The sequence below is a fragment of the Phragmites australis genome, chromosome 1, assembly GCF_958298935.1.
Source record: "Phragmites australis chromosome 1, lpPhrAust1.1, whole genome shotgun sequence".
In the NCBI taxonomy this organism is placed as follows: Eukaryota; Viridiplantae; Streptophyta; class Magnoliopsida; order Poales; family Poaceae; genus Phragmites; species Phragmites australis.
In genome coordinates this window covers 2,811,723-2,837,749 of record NC_084921.1, presented here as the reverse complement: position 1 = coordinate 2,837,749, position 26,027 = coordinate 2,811,723, and the positions used below count along the sequence as shown (strand labels likewise).

Here is a 26,027-nt window from a genome sequence, read left to right as displayed (position 1 = left end):
TGAGTATAGGTGTAAGTCTGTGCTTACCTACAGTGGGTGGGTGTGCGCGAGAGGTGAGCATGTATATGAATTCAGATATTACAACTTCTATCTCACTATAAACATTTTTAAAAAATGATAATGTTTCGTTTTCCCCTATTTTCTTTATATTATTACTTGTCCATTTCTGAAACTGTGATTTCTTCACGATCCATCAGCTTTTTGGCACTGCCTAGTGGGCAGGGGGACCTGGATCCTTGCAGTGGCGAAGGCCTCGCATATCACCGTAGCAACTAAGGAGATAAACAGTGATATGCAGTGACACTATAAGGAACCATTATTGGTTTACTGAGGCATCTCTTTTCTATCGTTACTGTAGTGCTCGCTCTGATCCGTTAGATTTTGATCCGGGAACGGATCCTAAAACAAATCACTTTTTATCCTCCACAGTAATAACTTCACACCAGAAGGTCTCTTTCCTAGCCTTCCTCTGCAGTGGTGAAGGCCCTGCACAGGACTGTAGTTTTCCTTCGCCACGGGAGGCACACAGCAATAAACAAACAGCAGCAGCAGTGTTTGCTTCTTTGTTCTCCTCTAATGACATATTAGAGGTGAGACAAGGCTGGCCACCCCATAGAAAATGCCTGGTTAAATAAAGAAAACTAAAGTCAAACGAGTGGGCTGGGATCTTCCATGCCATGGACCTTGAGGTGTGAACCATGCAGGTATCTTTGGGCTCTCAAGTCCAACAATTTTGGCATCCCTAGAATTAAGCATGTGATTGGGACCGAGTCAAAGTACAACATATTCTCCATAGTTATGTTATATTACTCTAGTTGATAAAATATACTAGTAAGGTACAAAAGGATTCAATATTTTTACCATATACCTAAAGTGTTGTTTGCGTCTAGGGATGGAAACGGTCATATCGGAGCTGGATGGAGCAAGAATGCACCCGACCCGAAACTTGAAATATGAATCCCGACTCGGACCAGAAAATCAAATAGGTGCAAAACCACTCTGCCTCGTGTAACATCCCAGTTTTAACCAAAATTTGAATTTCGAAAAATCTTTGCAAAAGAAATTCATTTCAAACCTAATCCAAAAAAATGTTCAAATCTATTTATCTCCCTTTCTCGCTTCTAGGCTCAATCCCCTTTCAAGCTAGCCCATCCTTTTTCCCCTCCTCTTTTCTTTTTTCCCAGCTAACCTATCTTCTTTCACCAGCCCAGCTCACCCCCTAGCCTTCTTTTCCTGGCCTTCTTTTCCTCTCTTTCGGCTCGCTTGCCCAGCCGGCCCAACCGTCTCTTTCCTCCTCCTCTCACACACATGCGCGCACGCGCCTGAGCTTGCTACTGCTCTCACTCGAGCCGCCAGTCATTGCAACACCGCAACCCTCCCAAGCGCCAACCACCAACCACTCCAACGCCGCCTCGTACCGCCACCGAGGTCACGGTTCACACCATCGGTCGCCGCCCCTCTTCCATTGCCACCACACACGGTGACCACGGCCGAGAGACCCGCCAGCACAAGCAGCGCGCGCGAAGAAAGCCATCGCCGCCTCGGCTGTTGAGCCGGACTTCCTCATTGCACACTGCGCGAAGTCCACTGTGCTACACAGCCGTTCTTTAACTCTCTTTGACAAAGCTCTACTGTCAGCTCTACTGTCGATTCATTTCAAAAAAAAAAATCTATTACAAGTCGATGCTTTCATGCAAGGACGAAATTGTGCTGCACCCAAAGCATTTCCTCACCGCCAAACTAAACACACCTATCTCATTCCAATTCCCCCTTCCACGGATGCTCTTCAGGGCATCGTGAATTATATCAACAGAACACAAAAACCCAGGACCAAGAATTCACAATGCAGAGCAAGAAGAACTAGTGGTTTGGTACAACACCTGTGATAAGAACCAAGATTGTGAGGGCAACCACTGTAGCTACAAGGTTGATTGCTCTGGGGGTTGTTGACGGATCCAACTCTCAGCTTGGCCTACCCAGACCTCAGCTTGGTGAATCCACACATCAATCGTCATGCGACCACAAGAACCCCCAAAATTTTTGGAGAACAAGATGCACTCATGCCCTGGACAAATCGATTTAGCTCGATGAAGAACCAAATCGGACAGTGTATGGATGAATTAGATCAATATTTAGAAGGACACCATGCAACAAGGAAATCCGCAGCCAACAAAACTACCTCGTGAAACAACTGGTCCGCAGGGGAGGGGGTCAAGGGATGGGGCGAGGGCCAGGCCACCGGTCGCCTCAGGTGGAGGGGGATCAATCCGCCAGCCAAGCACCTGAGCCAATGAGTGCACTGCTCACCTTCCGCTACAAGGATGTGCGATGTGTGCAAAACTGTGAACTGCGAGAGAGATAGGAGCTTGGGGTTTGAAAACAACCTTCCCTATTCCTAAATGACTTATCCAAGTCCTTAATCTAAAACATGATCCTTCTAGTTCTCAATTGGGCCAATTATCTCCCGATGCATATTCATCCCCTCTCTTTTATTGTGTTTCCTCCGCTACCAAGACCACAACTTACCTTCTCACTATGTTCTCTACACCGCCCTTGATGTCCTCACTTCATGTTGACCTAACACCTCATAGTCATCATTGTTTCTTGCTACAAATTAAATTTGTTACGATTGCCAGCACTATCCCTAATGACATTGGCTGCTTTCACTACTATAGAACTGGCATACAGCAAATGGTTAAGGAATCGTATGCTATGACAAATAAAGCATATTGTTATGATGAGCAGTCGTCTATAATATTTACCATAAAACAGACGGATAAAAGAAACAACCATATGCAGCTGACTATTAAAGCAGATGACTTCTGTGGAGAAGATGTCTGCTATAACTGGCTTAAAACAAATGGCTCCTCTGGGGAAGCTGTCTGCAATAACTAACATAAAGCAGATGTCTCCTATGGAGATATAGACCACATAAAACAACTGTATAGAAAAAAACAAAACTAAGAAAGATTAAAGCTGATGGTTCACATTAACAACTGATAGTATTCAATATTCTAGTGGTGCAACAAAAGAACTGCCTACTAGAATGACAGTAATACAGACAATTTATATATGACAACTGTATGCACTATTTGACATAAAATATATGTGTTTTGTATAACTCATCACAAATGAACATGTGCACATAGCATAAGAATATTATCAATACTATAGAACAAACAATGCTGCTCATCTTAACATTAAAATCAAATTGTAAACTTTGCATTGCAACAAACTGTACCTTCAACAAATACTATCATCAGCTTGGTCAGCTAGTCAAGAAATCTAATAAGACATTATTGATAAAGTACTAAACATGCAACTAAGTATATAGAGACAGCAAATGATGTGAAAATCCCCGAATCAATTCACCAAACACACTATAAAACCCCAAAAAAGGGAAATAATTGATGATGGTTTACTAGCGTAACTGTTGGCAACATGTAAAGCATTGAAGTCGTTTCGACAAAGAAATGTCTACACTATCATTCTTACAAATGGTTATTCTTTATAATCGTCTATAGAATCATTTACCTCCTTTTTTAGAGTGACATGCTTTACTAACTATTGTTCTAGAATATGTAACACAGATAAACATAAAAATTCTTCATAGTTGTATCAAGTAGTAGAAGAGGATATTTCTTATAAAGTTAAATTTATGTTGTCATATTGCAAATGGTTTCTCGGTAAAGCCATTCGGTCATTGTTCAAAAAGCAAGCGACGTTTCCTAGAAATAGTCAGTTTTATCTGCATTCTTTTTTTTTCTTTTTAAGTAAAGTATGACATGATTTTCTGCTTAGTTGAACATTGCATATAAGGTCTAAAATTCAACATAAGATCATTGTATTTGAAGGTAAATTTCATATTTTTCAAAAGGTAGCCAATTTACAAGTCAAAATGAAGCCAAAGTTGAGATATGGCTTCCATTACGTGTCCAACACTAGCTCAAAATGTACATTGATCCAGCTTGCAAGCCAAAATGAAGCTCAAATCAATCATCGTGGGCTAGCTACTGCTACCTACATTGTTTACCTATAGCTAGCTCTAACCGTTATACTACTACTCTAACTTCCTTCTCCTAGATGCCAGGGTATCACCATAGTCATCGTTGCCACTATCTATGTTTTCGTCCCTTGACTGAAGCTCATCCCAATTTGGGTTGTCGTTGCTGCTGTCATCCTCGTAGTTAGCCATCAACTTAAACTCGTCCCAATCTGGGCTACAACAGTCGTCGTCGTCCTTCTCCTCCTCATCATCATCCTCGACTTTGTTTTCATCCTTCTCCTCATCGTCATCCTCGACTCCATTTTCATCCTCCTCGCCCTCGTCCTCGGCACCGTCCTCGTCGTCCTCTTCCCCCTTATCGCCATCAGGGCCCTCCTCGCCCTCCTCATCCACTTCATCGGATCCCTCCATGCAATCCTCCTCCTCCTCCTCCTCCTCCTCCTCCTCAGAGGTCTCATCGTCACCATCATAGCCATCATCCATCGCCTCCTCCTCCTCCTCCGAACCTGCCTTCTCACCATCCTCCTCCTCCTCGTTGTCCTCCACCACAAATCTGGATCCTCCTCTTCCTCCATATCCTTGTCCTTGTCCTCCTCCTCAGCTTAGATGTCGACCTCCTCTGAATCTTTGTCATCGCTCTCCTCGTCTGTTGCAAGGAGAGCTATTGGCCACTCTTCCTCCTCATTGGAAGAGAAAGTCGATGATGGTCAACAGATTGGAGAGGGGGAAGGGTGGATGGGAACTATTGCTGGGACGGTACATGGTGGTGGAGAGTGAGGAGAGACTAGGGTTTTCAGAGAAGACGACAAAGCGACATTCCTCCGTGCACCAATAAGTGACTTTTACAGAATCATGCTGCAAACAGATTTAAAGAAGAACCGTCTGCCGCCATATGGCTTTTCAACTTCCCAATATACTGCATATGGCTTGGGCAAAAATATGACTATAAAAGAGAGAATATACAAATGTCTACAAAAGAGGTGACTGTAATATGCTAACATAAAGTAGACGGCTCTTGAAACAAGCAATATGCATATTTTTTTCTCCTGCTTTTGCAGGTAGCTCTCTTTGTAAACCGATTGTTATGTGTTTACCAACTGTAGATGGTTTCTAGTTACAGGCTTCTAGTCAGTTATTCTACTCAGCCCAATTTTTGCTAGGTCATTTTTAGATAGCCATCTGTGGAGCCATCTACGATAAGCTTATTGCAGGTGCGTTTTGGGAACTGTCTACTACGACACGCCCATTACGATATTTTATATAGTGATATTTTGGTCAACTCCTCGTACCCATCATTATGTCTTATTGCAAATTTGCCACGATTGCCAACACTATCCTTAGTGACATCGGCTCCTTTTGGCCCAACTCCTTATATCCATCATCATTTATTGTTGCAAATATGTCATGACTTCCACCAACCTGCTCGACATACATCCTAACATCCCTTAAACTTAATGCATCCTGATTATCATCATCATTGCTGGCATATTCTTTGGCTAACATTTTTCTCGCTACTAGGCATTGAAGTTTCAAGAGCACTAGTACGGTGCGGTTTGAGTGTATGTATTTTGCAAGAGCATTGCAAAACTGTTGCATCGAAATACACAATATTGACACCTTTATGGGAAAAAACTAATAGTTTCAATTGAAAACAGTAACCAAACAAAACAATATGTAAAATGGTGGAGTGGAAGAAACAACCACAAACATCAATTGTGATGTAGGGAATCCTAGCCATGGAGGATCCTCAGCACCAATAATAGACGCAAATAGAGAATGTAGAAAAGGAGAGGTCATGAGACCCTAACCACTTTTTATGTGAAAAGGTGGGCATTCCCCAATTCTGCTGTCTCTCTCTCCCCACCTGCGATTGACACCAGCCCCCGCACTCCACCACAAAACCTTTCTCCTCTCTCTTTGGCTCTGCAGGCTCCTCTCAAATTTCTTTTCACTCTACGCCCATAAATTGTTCACATTTCCGTCAATCCCTCAGCACCTGTCTTTCCATATTTTTCAAGCAGACCCAACATTCATCGATATTTGCGTAGGCGGTCCAAAAAGAGAAGAAAATCCGCAGTGCCGCCCTTGCCGGAATCTCTCCTCCTCCTCTTTTTCTCCTTTCAGATTGCAGTCCCTGCACCTCCCCATATTCTGGACGAACCCCTCCGATGCATTAGAGAATAGAGAGTAGAGATCGGTGGAGTTCAGTTCAGTCTTGGCTCGGGAACAGCCGAACAGGAGAGCTGGGAGCCCGTACGGCGGTGGGGGAGGGAGAGTACGTACGTATCCCACGGTCCCACCAGCACGCGGCCGCGTTACAGGGTGTGCGTACGCACGGGCCCTTTTCTGGTGCGCGCTCTGAATGCGCTCTTGATATCTCTCGGGTCCTCCTCGACCCGCTTCTGCTTCGGTTGCGGGCGGCTCAACTGCTGGTGCGCAGCGGGAAGAGCGGTGAAACGTGGCATTTTGATCCGGTTTTCCGCGTGCTTTATCCGTGGCGAAGCCGCCGCGATCCCTGGGAGGTTAGTTTCTTGCTGCTTCGATCTTGGTTTTGGTTGCGGCGAGTGACTAGCAAGATTGTTTTTTCTTTCTTTCAGAACTTCTTCAAAAGTTTGGGGGTTTCTCCTGGTGTCCAGTGTTTTACATGCCGGTTTAGTTCTTGGCGTTTTCAATCGATTTCTGCTGAAAAGGCAAGTTCTTTAGGGACTGATTTATTGTTAATTTGCGATCGTTTTGTTGGTTAGTGTTAAAGCTTCCTCCTTTATTCCCCGGATTAGTTTTCTTGGGGCAATCGTGTTCATATGCCTCAGGTTTCGATGCCATTAGGGTGCAAATTCGTTTGAGGGTTGCGCTTTCGATTGGTACAAGCATTTTCCTTTTTACTGGATTGAAATATTTTCGAATTGGTTGCTGAATTTACATATTGGCATAGGAGATGTGTTTGGCTCATGGTTTTAGAGAAGTCACATTCTTCTTTTTTTGTTTTGAAAGAAGAATCTCGGAAGGGTTCGATTGAACGCTATTTTCTGAGAGAAAAGTCTTTTTTTGTGCATTTGTGTTTTACTCAAAGATTTCCAGCAAGAATTGTTCGCAGTTTGATGTGTCGTCCCATGAAAAGTCACTGAACCTGACAGTGATAGATCTGTATGTGGTCTGGCAGAGGTCGCGTGTTTGATCTGGTTTCTCATGGTTCAACGCATATATTTGTCAAAAACCGTGAGTTTGCACCGTTTCTTGCCTGTATTCCCCCAATGCCATTAGAAAAAAATCAAGTCCTTGATATATTTCAATTATACTTGTCCGTTATTTGAATATAATACTTGCTTTGGTTCTGTTCATTGAACCAGACATTTTTCTATTACAACAATCGCTATATAATAGTTGCCGCTGCTCAACCGGTTCAGTTTACAATTGTGCTTTCCTCTTGCTGTATTTTAGGATTCTTGAGAAGCCCTCTATGTGACTATCTGATTCTCCACCAACCCCTTCAAGTTTTAGGATCCATTCGTCTGTACTTCACAAACTCTGGACCCTTGGAGATAATCCATCTGATACACAACTTGCTGCAAGAATTCGACGGCAAATGGGCCAAAGAACCGCAGCGATACCTGGTTTGAGGGCTTTTGGAGGTGTTTCGAGCAACATGTTCCTGTTCTCCTCATCTAAATTCCACTTGAACATGTGGTTTCTGTGGATCCAGACCTCCAAAGTTGGAATTTGATCACTTGCGTCAGGGCTTCTTGGCTTCCTTATTTGCCATTATGGGGGACCAGAACTCATGGCTTAGGAGGACCAAGTACTCTCACACTATCTACACGAGGGTGGATCCTCGCTGGGCACCTGTTGCCCCGCTTGGCAAGGATGTTGAGAGGAATCTGCAGGTTGCTCCGCTTGGTAAGGATGTCGAGAGGAAACTGCAGAAATTTGTGAGTATGGGTAAGTCTGTGTCAATGCCCGTTGATCGGGAGGACGAAGATACAGGGACTGCACTCAAGCACTCTGCTAGCTTGCCGCTAGTTCGATCCTCGCTTCAGCTTGATAGGGATAAAGCCAACAAGCCGAAGAAGGCAAGTTTGGAGATTCCTTCAAGCACCCCAATGAACTCGGATAATTCCAATGGTCCAAGGGCAAGGAGCCTGGTCAAGAGCCCAAGTTCAATGATGCTCCTCAGCTACTTGAACAAAGCACCCTCAAATCAAGGTTCTAGTCCACAAAAGGCTGGTGGACCTCAGCACAGACCGAGATCAAAGTCCCCCCTTCCCAATATTGTGCCTTCCGAAGTGTTCAGGGAAGCACAGTCTAGCAGCCAGAGGTTTGCAAGCCCTCCTCCACATCGAAGAGGATCTGAAAAGAGCATCTATGGCAAATCATTTGCTAGGCAAGTGCCTGATATGGGTCAAAGTCCCGATTGGTGTTCAACTCCAGTGGTATCTTGTAGGCACAAGTCTCAAAAGGATAATTCTTGGACAAGGAAATACAATGGTGGAAGGAGAGTTAGTGCAGTGGACACTACTAATGATCGGAGGGGCCAGAGGGTTAGAATGAATCAGGTGGTGCAAACAACAGTTGATTGGACACTCGATCCATCCAAGCTGCTCGTTGGGCAGAGGTTTGCTAGCGGAGCATATAGCCGGCTGTACAGAGGATTCTATGATGATAAACCAGTTGCAATTAAATTTATCCGCCAACCTGATGATGACGACAATGGGAAGATGGCTGCAAAACTTGAAAAGCAGTATAACAGTGAGATCAATTCTCTATCTCACCTGTATCACAAGAATGTGATCAAGGTAACAATGAACTAATTGCTTTTATTATTTTTACATCATGTCTTCTCTTATATCTCAGATCACATAGTTTTGTACATGTGTGTGCTTTGATTGTACTTTCCATTCCAATGACCATGCAGTCTGATCAGATTTAAATGAGTATCAAGTATTGCTGTCTTTATTTTATAAAAATGTGTTGAGAAATAACCAACTGCTGATAATGGATTATTGAGTTGTCATAGCTTTGCTAACAACCACCCGTCTCTGATCATTTTTCTGTGCACTGGATAATATCAATTGTGTCTTTGACACACATCTGTGTTGATTGCATTGCTATACAACCACCCTTCTCTAATCATTTTCCTGTTAATGCAGCTTGTAGCAGCCTATAAATGCCCACCGGTTTTTTACATCATTACCGAGTTCCTCCCTGGTGGTTCCTTAAGGTCATACCTAAATAGCACAGAACACCACCCCATCCCTCTGGAGAAGATCATATTCATTGCTCTCGATGTTGCCCGTGGGATGGAATACGTGCACTCTCAAGGGGTGGTCCATCGTGACATTAAGCCTGAGAACATCCTCTTTGACGAGAACTGTGTGAAGATTGCTGATTTTGGTATTGCCTGTGAGGAGACTTTATGTGATGTGCTAGTGGAGGATGAGGGCACTTACAGGTGGATGGCTCCTGAGATGATCAAGCAAAAGGCATACAACCGGAAGGTGGATGTCTACAGCTTTGGATTGCTCTTGTGGGAAATGGTGTCTGGAAGAATTCCTTATGAGAACTTGACCCCTTTCCAAGTGGCTTATGCTGTTGCAAACAGGGTAATAGCTTTATTCCTGCTTTGAGTACAACTAAAGAGATATTTCTTTGTGCAATGTATGTATTTCTTATATTATTTTTTTGTAATTTTTTCAGAACTTGAAGCCAACAATTCATCCAGAATGTCCACCAGCTCTGAGACCCTTGATTGAGCAGTGTTGCGCGTTGCAGCCTGACAAGAGGCCTGACTTCTGGCAGATTGTGGAAGTCCTGGAACAGTTCCATTCTGTTCTCTCGCAGGGTGGCTGCCTCGACACACCGAAGAGCGGCACCTGCCAGGACCACAAGAAGCGACTTCTGCATTGGATTCAGAAACTGAAACCATCACATAGCACCTGAGTAACTGAGTTGTTGTCTCATCTTTTCAGCCGTAGTTTTATCCGGTTGGGTATGCTCAGTAGTTTAGCATAAGCTTTACCTTTTGCTCTTTTGAAAAGAAAGGATCCTTGCTTCAAGGAACCCGTGTTCTATGATGCTTGCAGCTGTTTGTCTGGGTCTGCGAATAGATTTTACAGTAGCTGTATATGACCATGCTTTGCACTCTGTCTTCTCCCTTGTTAAATTAAATAGCCTGCAGTTAATCTGATACCATAGCCTCTTGTTAAAAAATACACCATTGTTAGTATGCCTGTATAATACTCCCTCACTGGGGGTAAAGATAACAAAAGAAAAACCTTATGCTTAGTTAACTCGAGGCTGTCATGATGGAAATGGGCATTGTTAATGCAATAATTGCACCTCTTATTATTAGCAGCTGCCATTGTCTTCATGATGCTGTGACTTCTTTTTCAGACGAAACTGCTGTTACTTTCCGAGACAGCTACATCGCTGCTCGACTAAGATTTCTATTATCCCTGAGCTCGCAAGTTGCAGTGTTGGCCGTACTGTTTTGGTCGCTCCCTTCCTTTTTTCTGGCAAGATGCCTTTCTGATACCGGTTTCAGATTCGCTGCAGGCGTGCTCAGCATGGTTGTCTTTGGTGAAACTTTGGGGTAATTCTGGGAGCAGTTTTTTTTCTAACCATGAATTCAGGGAGAAGTTTTGGCGCAAATATGTTTGTGTTGTTGTATGTTTATACATTCTTCACTGCAAATTTTAGCTCCAATACTGCTACAATGAATTAGTAGAACCGAAGGCAGCACATTAGTGCTGCCAGTCTAGGATCGACTAAAAGTTGAAGCATTTTGCTGATCAATGAGGCATGACTCATCAGTATAACCAACCCAAAACTATGGACCTGTAGCAGGAGTCTTCAGCATTCACCATGAATGCTTTTAACCTGCCTGTCAAACAGAGCAGAAACTGAATCCAAAAACAGAAGAATAATCTCTTCAGTTGTTGTGAAAACCTTGAGGTAGTTGCAGTGATTAGCGCTGTTTTGCCAGTGCTACATTTCAGAGTTGAGTTGAAGACGGGAAAAAGGGAATCAAGTAGCAGGTCAAGAAGAGAACTCACATCACATTCTCATGGATCACACAAACATGCATGTATTTTCCTCCTTTTGAAGTTGACTAGCAAGATGGAGTATTGTTTATGTGTATATTTATATCGGAGGTAAGCTATGATCATCTCTGCATGTGCTCTGCTGATGATTTGTAGTGTACAGACGTGGCGGGAAATCAGGACCGGTAGTCTACTTGCACTGCCTGTTGGCGAAGGCCTCGGACCTGACGATGCTGTCCATGAGCCTCTGCAGCCGCGCGGCGCCGGGCCCGGGCCTGAGCACCCAGTCGTTGTCGACGTCCCGGCAGGCCGCGTCGGCGCCGCACCACCCACCGGGCACGAACGACATGCCGGTGGTGCCATTGCTGGGAGGCCGCCCGAGGAGGTCGGCGTCGATGGCGTCGAGCACGGGGTCGTCGCGCGGGAACTTGCGCGCGAAAGGCGCGTCGCTGCGCACCATGTGGGGCAGGTCAGCGAGCGCCAGCGAGTGCGGGTGCTGGCGCGGCGGGACGTCCCACTGGATGTGGTGGAGGTCGTGGTTGGCGACGGTGGGCACGAAGCGGGGCGCGTTGCAGAGCACGGTCTGGAAGTAGCCCTCCGGCGAGGACACGAAGTTGGCGTAGTACATGAGCAGCGTCCGCGGCAGGTTGTCCCACCCCCACACGCAGTACTCCACGAAGTCGCGCGTCAGCCCCACCCACGCAGACCCTGTCGCGGACATGCGTGTTATCGCAAGGGAGATCTGCTTCACCTTCAACCAACCTCCTTCGCAATGGCAATGGCAATGGCAATGGCAGTGGGCGGATCAGAATTCGACTCACCTGTGAAGAGCTTGAAGGCGGTGGGGAGCTCCCGCTTCTGGGTGACCCACCAGATGTCCTGCTTGGTGGACCTGTACAGCCCCGGGTCGACGATCAGAGGCTTGGCCCTCTGCCCCCTGCAACCCAAGAATCCAAATCACCCATCTCCATCAAATTTAAATCCTACCCTCAAGGCCTCAAGACTGAAAACTTCTAGGAGCACTAAGGTAAACTACAGTGAAGTCGAAGAAGAAAACGAGTCAAGAGAAGACTAAGTACTCACTCCTTCCATCCTAAGTAACCGGTGTGCTCAACGAAGTTGACGTTCCTCGGCAGCGTTGAGAACACGTGCAGGATATCTGCCACTCAGATAAAACTAATCACTCCAGTACATATATTTAATCACTATTTTTTTATTAGAAATATATTTATAAAATCTACTGAATTTATGATATTGCTAAAACATTTTTTAAAGACAAATCCATGTATATGATGTTAAGATTTCCAAACTAAGTATCTTGAAAGCTATTGTTAGTCAAAGTTTTTAAAATTTAATTGAATTTTTTTTAAAACGACATGTATTTATGACGGAATGGAGCAATTCATTAATTGATCAATTAGGACAGAAATTACTCAGTTAGCGAGTCATAAGCAAACGTCAAACTAATACATCAAGTATGCAATTGTCGTCCAAGGACACCAGATCGTTTAATCACAAATAAGTATGGTCAAATTTAATTAAGTTAAATTAAATTAAATAAGTGGCTATACTAAGTGATTCCGTTTGACTCTGCATGTATACCAACGACGCGCTCGATCGACTACGTACCGTCCTGTGTCATGAGCGGGTAGTCGGAGGCGGAGAGGTTGATGAACCAGTCCCAGGCGCCGCCGCGGCGGAGCAGCACGGCGCAGGCGTGCAGCGTGTTGGCCACCATCGTCGGGCCCCGGTACGTCACCATGTTGGCGCGCCGGATCACGTGCACGTTCCCGGCGCGCCGGAGCACGGTGCTGTTCGACACCCGCGCCGCCAGCTCCAGCCGCTCCGCCACGGGGGCCTCGCGGTCCAGGTGCAACACGTACTGGTTGCGCGGGTGGTACAGCGCGTGCAGCGCGCGCCACAGACGGTCCAGGTCGCCCTTGGAACCCGAGATCAGGTACGCCAGGCGCGGCACGCCGGCGCCGGGGGGCGGCGACTGGGACGTCTTCGTAGGCTCCTGGAGGCGCGCCTCCACAAAGTCGGCGCGGTTGGCCGGGAGGAAGGAGAAGAAGGACGACGCCGAGATGTAGGACGATGAGGACGAGGAGAAGGTCGTCACGGCGAGGGCGACGGCGAGGAACAGCAGGAGGCTGAGCGCCGCCGACAGCGCCCACTTGCTGTCGACTAGCCAGGCGGCGCTTCTCGGCAGCTTGGGGGATGCCGCGCCGCCGCGCGGGGTCTTGGCCGACGGGGAGTAATGCTCGCCGCCGCCGCCGCGCGGGGAAGGCGACTTGGTCGACGTCGGCGAGTATTGCTCGCCGCGGCCGTTGGCGTGCATGGTGCTCTACCGCCGGCGCAACACCACCAGCGATGCACCGATCGATCTGCCGACTAGCACAGCACGCTGGCGCGACGGATCGATCGATGGATGGATGCTATAGAGTCTGCATGGCTCACGCGCGCTAGCTGATGCCGTTATGGAGGTGGCGCGACGCAAAGAACGATTCTTTAATGCGATCGCCAACGAACTTGCAAGAAATTGGTAGGGACGAGGGAGACTGATGTCGAAAAGAAGATCCGGGCAAGAGATTAGGTTTGATCAAAGAGGGTTACTTGTAGGAAAACAAGAGGAATTAAAGACGATTGTAATGCACAACAGAAAGAACTGGCGCGATGAGCTATATGATTTCGACAGGTGCTGTCTATTGACCAGTAGATGGAGGTCGAGGTCGAGATCGAGATCGAGACGAGACTCGAGAGCAAACAAAAAGGTAGACCTCTTCAAAGGATCAATCAAGCCCAGCAACAGCGACAGGAGATTGATAGAAGCACAGCACAGAGATGAACAGATGCAAGTAACCTTTCTCTCTCTAGGTCGCAATGCTAGCTCGATTAATTACCATGTGTTTTGGGCATCGATCTAGAGAGAGAGCTAGGTAGGAATTGATCCAGTCTAGGAGGATCGGAGAGGAGAGAAGTAGCAGGTATTGCGGAAGGGAAACGGTTATTATTGGTAGCAGAGATGTCGCAAAGGCAGTGGATTATATATAGCTAAGCTCTAGTGTATGGGAGAGAAGAAAACATATGGATTGGCGGCAAGTGGCGACTCCCCCGGTAACACGGCCATAACCTCCCCGCCAATCCTCATCCTCATCCTCTCTCTCCCCCGTACTCAATCCGCCATGCTATGCATCATGCATCTCTCTCTCTCTCTCTCTCTCCACACACACACAATATTCTTGTTGCAATCTGTCAGCATCACATATTCCTGCAAGTTCAGTTCCTTAATCGAGAGAGCAAAGATCATAGTCAATGCTGTACTCCATGAGGCAGAGATGTGCTCTGCCTTGTGCCTCGGAATATTTTAATCCCTGGGCCCTGGCTACGGGCTACAAGGAAACTGATCAACCAATATTTTGCTCGGCATTGTCACATCCAATTTTAAAAAAATAAACTATATGTATTTCACATATACGTGAGTATCATATTACATATATATATATATGGTGATATTATAAGTGAAATTATTACAGTGTCATTACATACTATATAGTTCATTACAAAAGTACATGTATGTCTTAAAAAAAACACTAGGATAAACCACCAGCGATAGCGGGTCTTTCATCAAACATAGGTGTTGACCAGGGTAGCATCAACCTAGAACATGGTCTCTGGATAGAAGTCTTCCTCCTGGAACTCCACTTTATCACCAAGGCCTGAACAGCAATAGGTTGCAGCGGGGGAAAAGGGGGGAAAAGGGTGAGTACATAGAGTACTCAGTAAGTATAAAAAAGTATGATATGAGGATTTAAGATAGAATGTTTGACTCTGTTTTACTATAACTAAGGCATCCTAACCTAGGATTCAAAAAGACATAGCAGTCATATTTACTACGTATGATGATATTAACATTAAGAGAAATAGCTTATCGGATTTCATCCGACTATCAAATTTACTAGATATCCCATAACCTGGTTACCAACTCACCATGTTACCACCACCCAACTACCAGAACCAACCAACCATAATCCCCCACTAATCATGAAGAAATATAAGCTCACTCTTAACCGTGAGCACGACTGATATATCAGTTTTACACTCTGCAGATGTTGCACACTTTACTTACGAGTCGTGATTGCCGTGTTACTTCATACTTCCGGAGTGTAGAGTCGGAGTCTCACTAAAAAGCCTTTTCGAAACATCTTCCAGCATACATTTGCCCACTAAGGTTTCACAAGTGGAGAAATACTCCACCCCAAAGACCCACTCTTGTGCATGTAGGTAAAATAAAAGTCCACACATGTTCCTTCCATGGAAGTCCACACATACCCCTTCCACACCTACACCACCATATGGCCTATGTACTAGGAGAACATCTAATTACTTAGCCAGATCATACCCATATAAGTCTTATGGTTGCGCTAAAGTACCGGGTTATATGTTCATGAACCGGTCCTTAGCTATCGACTTGGGCAAGACTACCACAAATCACAGGGGTAAACTAACCATCATGAATACCAGAATAACCAAGCCGCCTGGAACACATCCACAGGTCAATTAGAGATAACCATAACATCACAACTAGCTGCGGTCCACTTGCCCAAGCCCCTCAGTATCCATGTTGCTACCCAAATTACCAGACCAGTTCGTGTTGCATAAACTATTAAATAGATTAACATATAAACTACCTGACTCGATAGCACGACTAAGCATTTGTACCATCAATACCCAAACTACGGCACATGCAACAAGGATAATCTAGAAAGCACTAGTAAACCCTAAACATGGTATTCATATTGACAAGCATGCAATAGAACAAATAAAGTACACATTTTACTATAATAGGATAAAAGTGGTCAAGGACACTTGTCTTCAACAAATGGTTGCTCAAACTCTTCAAAAGTTTGGTCCTGCAGGTTCATGCACTGCTCGTTTCCTATTGCAATCACGAATACTGAAAACAAGCAAACACAAACAATTAAGAACAGTGCATCAAATCATATCAAAAGGCTATAACACGCTTACTAACAGAAAATGCACGTCACTATGATCGCGTAAGCACAAGAATCGTTTAAAACGAAGCTATAACGAGAAAGTTATAAGATTTTTAAGCTAAGGGGTCTTTCTATAAAAGAACCGGTACTATTTAGTAAAAATAGAAAGTTTAGGAACTAATTTGTAATAAAATAATAAGTTTATAGATATAAATGTAAAAATAGTGAAGTCTAAGGGCTTTAATGTAAAAATAGTAGCTGATAGGAGCATTTTTGTGAAAATAGGAAAAATCTAGGGACTTAATGCAAAATTATCTAATTAAAAGGATTAACATATTAATTTTAACTATAAAACCCTAATTAGTCTACAATACTGATGTCATCGTTGACTAGGACTGCTGACTCAACTTGGGTGGCTGACCTGGTCGACACGTGTCGACACGCTGCGTTGATGGGACTACACCATCTGACTGGGGTTATGCGCACACGTGGTAGCTTCCTATTGGCTCGCAAAATAGGGTATGTCTCGGATCATGGCCACATGCTACAGATCGAACAACCGGGTCAATTAGGGAGGGAGATAGTGGCTGACGGCGACTAGAGAGAGGTGGCCTCGTTACGGAATTTGTCGGAACTTCGTCGGCAATGCGCGCACACGCGCTATAGGGCACCAAACACGATGAGAAAAGGCATAAAAGAACGAGAAGGTGACGGGGAATCTTGCTGAGGGCTTCAAGGCAATCAGAGGCGTCTTGGCGGTGGTTGGCAACGGAGAGGAGTGGGCAACGATGACCAGAGCTCGATGGGAAGGTGGTTCTGGCGGTGGGTAGAGGGAGCCGAGGGTCAAAAAAGCTTGTTGGAGGTCTTGCTATGCCGAAAAGACGGTTAGTGGACCTCGGGGCGCAACAGGGGAAACTAGCAACGGTGCACAGCAATGATGCTCACCGGAGCTCGGCGAGGGATGTCCTCCGGTGACAGAGCGACGTTGAGTAGTGGCGAAGAAGGTTCCTCGTGCCCCTGTGAAGCCGACGTTGGCCTTAGACGTGACAGGGAGGGCTTAACTATGGCGATCGACGCGCGGGGGAGCTTCAGAGGCGACAATGGCGGCTCGACGACGGTGATGAGCGGGTGGGAAGCAACAGAAAGAGGGGGCGAGATTGGGGACGGCTTTATAGGCACGAGCGGCCATGGGGCGGTTGCGGGAAGGGCGCACACACGACTAGACGACGGCGATAAGGATGACGAGCAGGCTCGGCTCGTGAGCGAAGGAATAGAGGGGAAATGGGCTGGGCTTCAGCCCGAGAAGATGACGCGCGCGGGAAAGGGCGGGCCGGGCCGGCTGATAAATGGGGGCGTTACAGGCTTGCCTCTGAAAAGACCTGACAAGAGACATGTCTGACCTTTCGCCCTACATCCCGTGCTAGTTTAATGCGTTTCCTGTTACAGTAAGCTACATGACTATCACCTAGGTAAGCCTTTGATAAATCGTACGTGTTCGATCTCCGCCGATCGATCGGATCGGATCGAAGAAGCGTTGCGTCGATCCGTCTGTCTTGGGTACCGTACGTACGTGTTCGATTCGGCACGCAAGCGCGTCGATGATTGCTAGTCGATGGTCGTCGTCGTGTCGCCGTCGCGGGGGACGAGACGGCCGGGCGGGGGGGCTGCCTGCACGCGACACGCCGTCGTCTGTACGGCGCCGTTGGCACCGCACCAATGAAAATTTTTAGGCTCGATCGAGTGAGCAAAGGGCAGCTCGATCGTGTACGGCAAGACGGTCAGGAGTTGTCGCTCTCAAACTCGGTCCAACGGTCGGGCTGATTGATTGATTGATTGATTGTTCATGGTCCAGTGGCGATGTGGCTGCTTCCGTTCCTAGTGGATTTAGAGGAGGTAACAGGGCTACTGTATTCTGCAGCTGCCTTGTTTTTTATTTCTCGTTCCCCAGCTATTTCACAGTATAAAACTGATAATGGAAGTGTATGATTCTGGATTATTTGGGGCTGCTGAAACATGGACCATGTGAAGGAGCACCAGCAGGTAAGTAAACTTTGCTATTTTAGCATCGATCATTAAGCACGCAGGCCATGAGGTCCTGGACCCAAATCACTGAACAATCCCTTTGAATTTTGCAGCATGCTTACCACAACATCGCCAAATATCATAGGGAATCAGCCATCCCTCTCCAGGTTAACTCATCGCCTTTTCCATCTCAAAAGAGGAGTGGAAACCACGCTTTCCGCGTCATTTACTTCCGGTCCGACGGCTGCTTCAACCAAAGACACGGCAGCTCTCAACATGACATCACAGTGAAAACTGGTGGCAATTTTAGTTTCAGACACTGGGTTGAGATTTGGTGAGCTGAAATATTCGCACAAGCTACTATTTCAGCAAGCTTTGAAAAAACAGAGACCCACCTGATAATATTGACTTGTCAAGGCACTCGATTTGCCGCCAATAAACAAATCCTCTTTCCTTCATCGAAGTTTTTCCAATAGAGACAAGCACTACACAGCTAATCCTCCCTGTACATAACGTGCTATATATCCCCCCGAAAATAACAGGGCAAAGTAGCAAATCAATTTCCCCCCACAATTCCAATTCAAAGGGATCTTGATCTTTACTATCCAACCATCTTACTGCTGCACTCCCTGATAGCTGGAGCGGCTAGAAGGGAAGACTGGGATGGCACCAAAATCTCTGGGATGATGTCCGTTCCCGGCATGGCCATGGTCCCTTCTCGCTCTCGACTTTTGGACCCGTGTTCGCCGGAAAACTTCTTGGATTTGGCGGTCGTTCTCCTTCAGCATCTCATCAACATTGCCTGAAGGGCAGATCAGGGGCCCAGAATGGTGGATCTTGTTGCCCTTGGATCCACAGCCCTGTTGTCAAACGATAAAATGGTCAGCTTTTCTTGCATTACTAACAAAGTAGAAGCGGAAAAAGTACGGTTGACTGAATTAAAAACCATGCTCTATAAAGTCCTATGACAGCCTGCTGGACTGCATGAAAATTATATCCTGACGACCTAAAGCTTGGTTTTGCTAAAACTACATTTTGAGTTTGACAACAGAAGTTCAAAACCAAGACTTGAATAAAATTTGCAGTAATTATGGCTGAAATGGCATAAGGAAGATTTTCATAATTTTGCATTTCAGACAGTTACTTACAATAGCTCCATCTACCCTGCCGTTCCTTTCATCCTTTTGCTGGAATACCTGATCATACTTCCCACTATTACTGAAATGCTCGTTGACAGACTCAGACAGCCTCCGTCCGTGAGCAAATGCTTCAGCTTGAGTAACCATTGTCCGATTGCTATCATCTGATCGAAGACTTGATCTTGTTGATGCAACCACAGGGAGATTTGCGACACCAGGAACCTGAAGTGCACCATTTATGTCATGTCCAGCCTTTGATGGGAGATTCTGATTAACCAAAGGTCCAGAATGAAAGGTTCTGGTCGAGTAGACACGTTGCGAGTCTTCAGAAGATTCAATAACAGGAGTTGGCCTGGGTGGTTCAATTCGAAATCCAGACGCAGAGTCTTCCTTGCAGGGATTGAACATCTCACTCCTGCTCCTGGTAGTGGCTTGGGCTTGCCTTTTCTGAAATCAAGCACATTCATGCATCAAGGTCAACAATACAGGCCATTTATGATTTTCAAATGATACGGCAAATGCACATGCATCTCCAAGCTAAAGATGAGACGGACAATATATTCAGGAAGTATCAACAAGTGGCAGTATTATTACCTGCAAAGATGACACTAATTCTGCATTTGCATCAGGGGCAGGGACGGCTCTTGATTCTCTAGTTCGCCTTTCATGGCCATACTTATGTTGCTTTCCTCCAGTACCTTGCCTGGAAAAATGTGTGCGTATTATTTATAAAACAAATGCAGGCACTGCAGATTCATGATAAGGCTGGTTCCTTTTCAGTTGAGTATTAAAATGTAAAGGACACAAATAAAACCAGGCAATGAACTATAAGCAATAGAACTGTATGAAACGAGTGAGGCGGAAATGGAAAACAATACATGCTAATACATGAGAAAAATGGGAAATGACATTAATCTTGTATAGGGGTAGGGGAAAATCGAATGTGATGCAACAGAATGAGAGGACTGGACAGATTAATCTATTCACACTGCTTCGCAACATCTACCCAACTACCTTACGCAAAGACAGCAGCACGGTGTAACATCAGGAAAAATAATAATAAGTTCAGGTAAATGCTATCCCTTTTAAATGACTCACAATGACTCACTCCAGTAACTTATCTTTGTAACGACTATCAAAACATGAGCATGGCAAAAAGTGCTGATAGATACCGTGAGCTGAAAATTCTCGATAAATTGGATGGATCTTGTGAAATGGAGGCAGTATATCATCTATGCTAGTGAAAACATAATGTTCATAACCAGCTGAAACATCTGAGTTCTGGACTATGACAAAGATACGCTTCGTGCTACATGACCTAGTGCAGATGCTTAGGTAATTTACCCGTAGGGAGCAATAAAGAACACTGTCTCATTAAGAATTATTTTGGTTGGTAGATAAAATGCAAACGCCAGGTCGGCTGTGTGTACCTTCGAGCTTCCTCCTCACGACGTTTTGCATCAAACTCTTTGCTTGGGGGATACCTTGGCAAGCTTGAAGGATTGCATGCATATGGTTTTGTTGTAAAGAACTACAAACACAACAATAGGCTTATGGTTTACTTGTTTAAGGCAAGACAAATGAAACGGAAGAATGAAACTATCACAGTGTAGCATTTGGACATATTACTCAATATAGAAGGAAAGACTTTTGAGCTGGCTTCAGAAAGCTTTAACTAATTGGGCCAATTGATGCATCATATTCCAACATACCTCGAATATAACACATAAGTGAGTGGTACTAGAGTATTCATCCTTCATGATTGCCATAGATTATAGATTGTGGTGGGCACAAGAAAGTTCAGTTTCGCTATGTCTGAGTTAAAACTCTAGAATATTTGAAGCGGAGCAAATAAACTGATAATTGAAATGACTTATCTGATTAAATAGAAAACCCTATTTGAAAAAACAACACAAAAGTGTCTTTGGTGGCTGAAGAAAGATTTGAGAGGAATTGACTACCTCACTTTGCAACGCAGAAGATGCAGTTCCACGATCTGCTGGGTCCACTGAAAGAAGAACATCTACTAATGCCAGAGCAGGAGTAGGAAAATCTTTAAATGATTCTGATACATGCCTCGCATACGGGTGTTGCGGTTTGAAAATGGTGGCATGAGGAAGTTTAGATTTTCTCCAATAGTCCTCTGATGGTGAACCACAAAGCTTAAATATTTTATGTAACTGCTCAACCTGGAAAAATAGAAAGGTATCGACAACTTAGTTTTGTGAACAAACCGAACTGCTGAAGAGATTCCCTTACAGAATTTACTTTGAATAGGAGGGGAGCTTGCTAGCATACCTCTGTTCTACCAGGCATGATAGGCTTGCCAGCATACAGCTCGGCAAGAATGCAGCCAGTACTCCAGAGGTCTACAGAAACACCATAATTAGTCGCACCAAGCAAAAGCTCTGGTGGCCTGTACCAAAGTGTGACAACACGACTAGTCAAAGGGTGCCGTTGCTCAGGATCAAAGAAACTTGCTAATCCAAAATCTGCTATCTTTAATATGCCTCGGTTGTCAATCAAAAGATTGGAACCCTTGATGTCACGGTGCAGAATGTGACGACTATGACAATGCTCAAGACCACAGAGGAGCTGTTGCATGTAACACTTCACCTGCAAAATAATGGTGCTTATTGTCTGCATGTTCTGACCATAGTTTAAGCAAATAGCAACTTTTCATTTCTGGGATGTTTGGATCCTTCACCAGTCATGCCAGCGAGGTTACCAAGTAAGATGGTTTGGACCAGTTTGAATTTGGGCAAGGTGGGCAAGAATTTCCATGCTTTGAAGGAGAGCCAGAATGACTCTCCTTCACTAGCAAGGTTACAGGGTTGGACAAAAGATCCAAACATGCCATTTATTTAAAAACCACTACCAACTACCAGGAAATGTTGTCCGCTTTTTTTCTTTCTGGAAGACTAAGATATTAATGAATGCATAATATGACAGAATAGTAGCACAAATATTGACCAGGGGACTGCACTAAGCACCACTACATAATATTAGACATACCTGTGACTCAGTAAATTTTACTCCAGGGAAAGAAGCTAGTCCGGCTAGATCATGCTCCATGTACTCAAAAACAAGATACAAGCTGCAGGACATCCTTGATGTTACTAGACCCTCTAGCTTGATGACATTTGGATGATCAAGCCGCCGCAAAATGATGATCTCTCTGGCCATAAATTTCACGCTCTCAGGTTCCAAATTATCAAAGCGCACTTTCTTCAGAGCAACAATCTTCTCCTTTTCAAGATCGCGGGCTCTGTAAACATTACTGTATGTTCCCTGACCAATCTGAATAAACAAAAGAACAATTATTCAAAGCAATTTCTAATAGTCCATCAAAGGCAAGAAAAATTGCAGATGCCAAGCTTCACAGTGAGTTACTTCCATCAGAACTACCCCTAGCAACATTCATGAAGCTCATGTGAGTACATGATCTCCTTAACAAATCACTTAGAACCTGAACTTTTGAAATGGTTTGAAGTATCTTTAATCAAATATCAGTTCCTACCATTTCAGATCCCAAACCGAAAAACCTAAAGTATCCAACCATAACACAAAAAACATTGTTCTACCATCTTACCACCAGAAATTCAACTGAAATGAAAAATCTTACCCCCACTCTTTGCAGAATATTCTACTATTGTTAATTAAACAACATTCGCAGGCAAATAAGGTACAGAAGAAAAACTAAGAGCAGTGTTCTTACAATCAAATTCGATCACCGTATTTCTGGCAAACGAGCGAAGTTTACCACATCATAGCAAAGCTTGCAAGCAATGCCTACTATTCCTAGGTTCCTAGGTCCACCAGAACTAACAAAAAATCCAAAAGAAACAAAATGTCACTGCATTCTCGCATCCAACATAAAAGGCATCCCCCACTAATAACGGAATTTATTATTTCCTATTGTCCCCATCTACCAAGCTACGATTAGAAACAGTCAGAAAAATTTAAAGATCTCGCGAAATTATTGTTTCCTCATGGCTAGAAATACCACATAAAAGGTAAGCTTCCACATTTACTGCACAATTTTACGGCTCCCCTTCCATTCACAAGTTCCAGGCATCACTAGAGCTAAGGGGAAAAGGAGAAATACCTGACCTTATCTTCTCATCTAACAAAGAAATCCCAAAAAGGCTCTAAATTTGCAGCATAATTTTACTAATTCTTACCGTTCTGAGGTTCCAAAGCACAGACGAAAGGCGAGAGCAAACTGTGTAGAGAATAAAATAGCAGGGGCGGAGCAACGAGTAAGGTCATACCTTGTCGAGCTTCTCGAACGACTCGGCGCGGCGCGGCACCCAGCCGCGCACGGCCTCCGGGGCGACGGCGACGAGCCACGGCGGCCACCCCGCCGCCACCGGCTCACCCTCCACCGCCCTCGGCGCCGGACTCCTCACCTGGCACGCCGCTGCCATCGCCATCATCGCCCGCCTCCTCTCCAGCGCCTCCTCCCTCCCGCTTCCCGCCCTCGCATGCTGCTGCTGCAGCTTCCACGCCTCCTCCTCCCTCCTCACCGCTGCCACTCCCGCCGCCGCCGAGACCTTTGTCGCCGGTGGAGGCGTAGTGCGGCACTGGCCATCCTCGATGGCGGAGGGGCGGCTGCAGACGCAGCCCATGGCGCCTGCCGCAACTGCAACGGCGGCCGCGGCGGAGAGAGGGGACTGGCTGTATGGCTCAGCTCGGCCGGCACCGCCACCGCGGAAAACGTGGCATGCGGAGGAGCGGGTCTCAGGGCTAGTGTTTGGATCGCGCAAACTAGGGTTAGGAGTGGTGGTGGAGGAGGAGGGGCGGAAACCGTGGCGCCGTGGAAGTGGAAGGGGAGCGAGCGGCAACGGCACTCGCAGGAGAAGAAGGCAGCTAGAGGATAGGGACTTATTTGTAAATTTGGTTTGTGGAAGGGTGTTCTTGCGATGAACACCTGAGGTCATTTTTGCACATGGGATCCGAAAAGTTCCATAATTGCTGGAGTGAAGCATACAAAATGGGATTTTGAGTTGTTCTAAAATATATTCAAAATGAGCAGTATTAGCTTAAGCATGTAACCCACTAAGCGTCTGGGAGAATCATATGGCTTATTGGTTGTCCGCTTTAGCGGATCCTAGTTCGATAGATACGTATAATCTTAAGTATCTTAAGTAAAAGTATAGTTGATTGTTGGTATATATTATTTTTTTTAATAAATATGATTTTGTTCAATCTGTATATACAATTTATATAAGTAAGATCCTATATAGGTAATCAATCACACTTCTAATATACAAATCAGGTTGGGTGAGTGGACCTTGTTGCCTCTTAACCAACCTGCCATAGATGGATCCTGATTTTGGAAGTTCTCTTTCTCTTATTTTTGAGCAGCTATGTATGGTGATTGATTTGTTTTCTTCCTTTAACCGTAAGAAAAGTATGCATGCTGATGTATATTTATGCTCATGGCCTAAACATTGTCGTAGAGGGAAAGTTAGGGAAAGAACCGGGCAAGATAATCTAACAAATGTGATGAATATAATGGAATGGATATTCCTCAAGAAAGGATAATGCATATAGACATTTGATGAACAAAATCGCCAAAAACAAAAGACCTTACGGGTGTCTGATCAAGTGCAATTAAACAACACTGCACCATGTTTATGAGAGTATTTTGTTAGTCAATATATTTTGTTTTATGACTGTGTGCATCTATAGTATACGAAGATAAACTCTTGTATAGTTAAATTAGCCATTATATAACGATGGGAGTGAATAAAGCTCTTCTTTAAGAAACTTTGTCTTTGACAGGTTTTGTTAATCGATATGGCAACACTTGTATCAACAGTAAACTCGGGAGCAAATTAAAAAGTCGAATAACCCAACTTTTGAAGGGTGTATACGCATATCCTTGGAAATTAAATGCGAAAGCTGTTCTTCGCGGCGATGTCTCTGCACCCAGAGCATTTTTATGGTCACCCGGTTTCCCTCGTACACTCCACTTTCAACACACCCTAGCATTCTGGCAAGCATGTCTAACAAATGGGACCCACGTGTCAACGAGAAGCAAGGGTGTGAAGTGGTAGCCTTTTCGGTCTGGCTCTTCGAGACCGACGCCGGCCGTTAGACTGTGTTGCGCTAGGTGCCAATTGGATTGCGCAAGAGGCGTATGTGATGTGCTACGCGCCCCACCAGACGCGTACACAGGATCTGTGCAAGCCGTGCTCTGGCAGGTGGCCCACCAATCTTTGCTCGGGTTTCTTCCCGCCTCGTGGAGTGGAGAACTTTAACGCCTCAACAATTCTGACAGTTTTTTTCCCCGAAGGACTAAGCGTAGAAGACAGTTTGAAGCTTGAACGGTTGAGCTCAAAGAAAAATTGGTGTGACATGGAAAGTATAAATCTATCATATCTAAATACTATAGGGATTTCTATATTTTCAGGATATATTTTTATATTTGGAAAAAAAAAATCATTTGATGTAGGAAAACTACTCGTGGATGCTCAACATATCATGTAAATATAAAATTTTATCTTAAAAATAATAAGGAAAGACTTCAGAAGTTACACGACAACCCTCTTTTATATATATAGAGAGAGAGCCAAAGACTCTACGGAAGGAAGTCTATCGGAGTCAATTAAAGCTATTCAAACCTACAGGAGCTTTGAATCCTCGAGCCTTTTATAGTTTAGATATGTATTAGGAACAATCTCCAACTACGTACAAGGAAGATCTTCGACTAGATTTAGATCCATCTAGACTAGATAAGAACCTCTTCGCAAACACTCTTATAGATCAATATAAGTCTAACATGACATAGAGCTATTATCCAAATGGAGGCATGAACTTG

The 26,027-nt window shown here is 44.9% G+C and overlaps 3 protein-coding genes and 1 pseudogene across 4 annotated transcripts; 1 reads left to right on the top strand and 3 right to left on the bottom strand.

The window, feature by feature from the left end:
- Positions 1–4,060: 4,060 nt before the first annotated feature.
- Positions 4,061–4,489, bottom strand: LOC133930242 (uncharacterized). Its single transcript, XM_062376897.1, has one exon. It carries the CDS (start codon positions 4,487–4,489, stop codon positions 4,061–4,063), a length of 429 nt encoding a protein of 142 aa, XP_062232881.1.
- A 1,363-nt stretch (positions 4,490–5,852) lies between these two features.
- LOC133916460 (uncharacterized) lies at positions 5,853–10,187 on the top strand. 2 transcript variants are annotated; one of them, XM_062360174.1, is made up of 4 exons: positions 5,853–6,528; positions 7,445–8,796; positions 9,151–9,603; positions 9,698–10,187. In XM_062360174.1, the coding sequence occupies exons 2-4, from the start codon at positions 7,768–7,770 to the stop codon at positions 9,938–9,940; spliced, it is 1,725 nt and encodes a 574-aa protein (XP_062216158.1). In that variant the 5' UTR covers positions 5,853–6,528; positions 7,445–7,767; the 3' UTR covers positions 9,941–10,187. The 2 variants fall into 2 exon arrangements, with proteins under 2 accessions (XP_062216158.1, XP_062216233.1); XM_062360249.1 differs by having other exon boundaries at positions 7,354–8,796.
- Positions 10,188–10,958: 771 nt separating this feature from the next.
- On the bottom strand, positions 10,959–14,033 carry LOC133916592 (beta-glucuronosyltransferase GlcAT14B-like). Its single transcript, XM_062360370.1, has 4 exons — positions 12,673–14,033; positions 12,127–12,202; positions 11,865–11,980; positions 10,959–11,751 (listed from the first exon to the last, which is right to left on the bottom strand). Exons 1-4 carry the CDS (start codon positions 13,379–13,381, stop codon positions 11,234–11,236), a joined length of 1,419 nt encoding a protein of 472 aa, XP_062216354.1. The 5' UTR covers positions 13,382–14,033; the 3' UTR covers positions 10,959–11,233.
- Positions 14,034–18,495: 4,462 nt separating this feature from the next.
- Positions 18,496–24,087, bottom strand: LOC133916379 (probable serine/threonine-protein kinase At1g54610; annotated as a pseudogene).
- Positions 24,088–26,027: the final 1,940 nt, after the last annotated feature.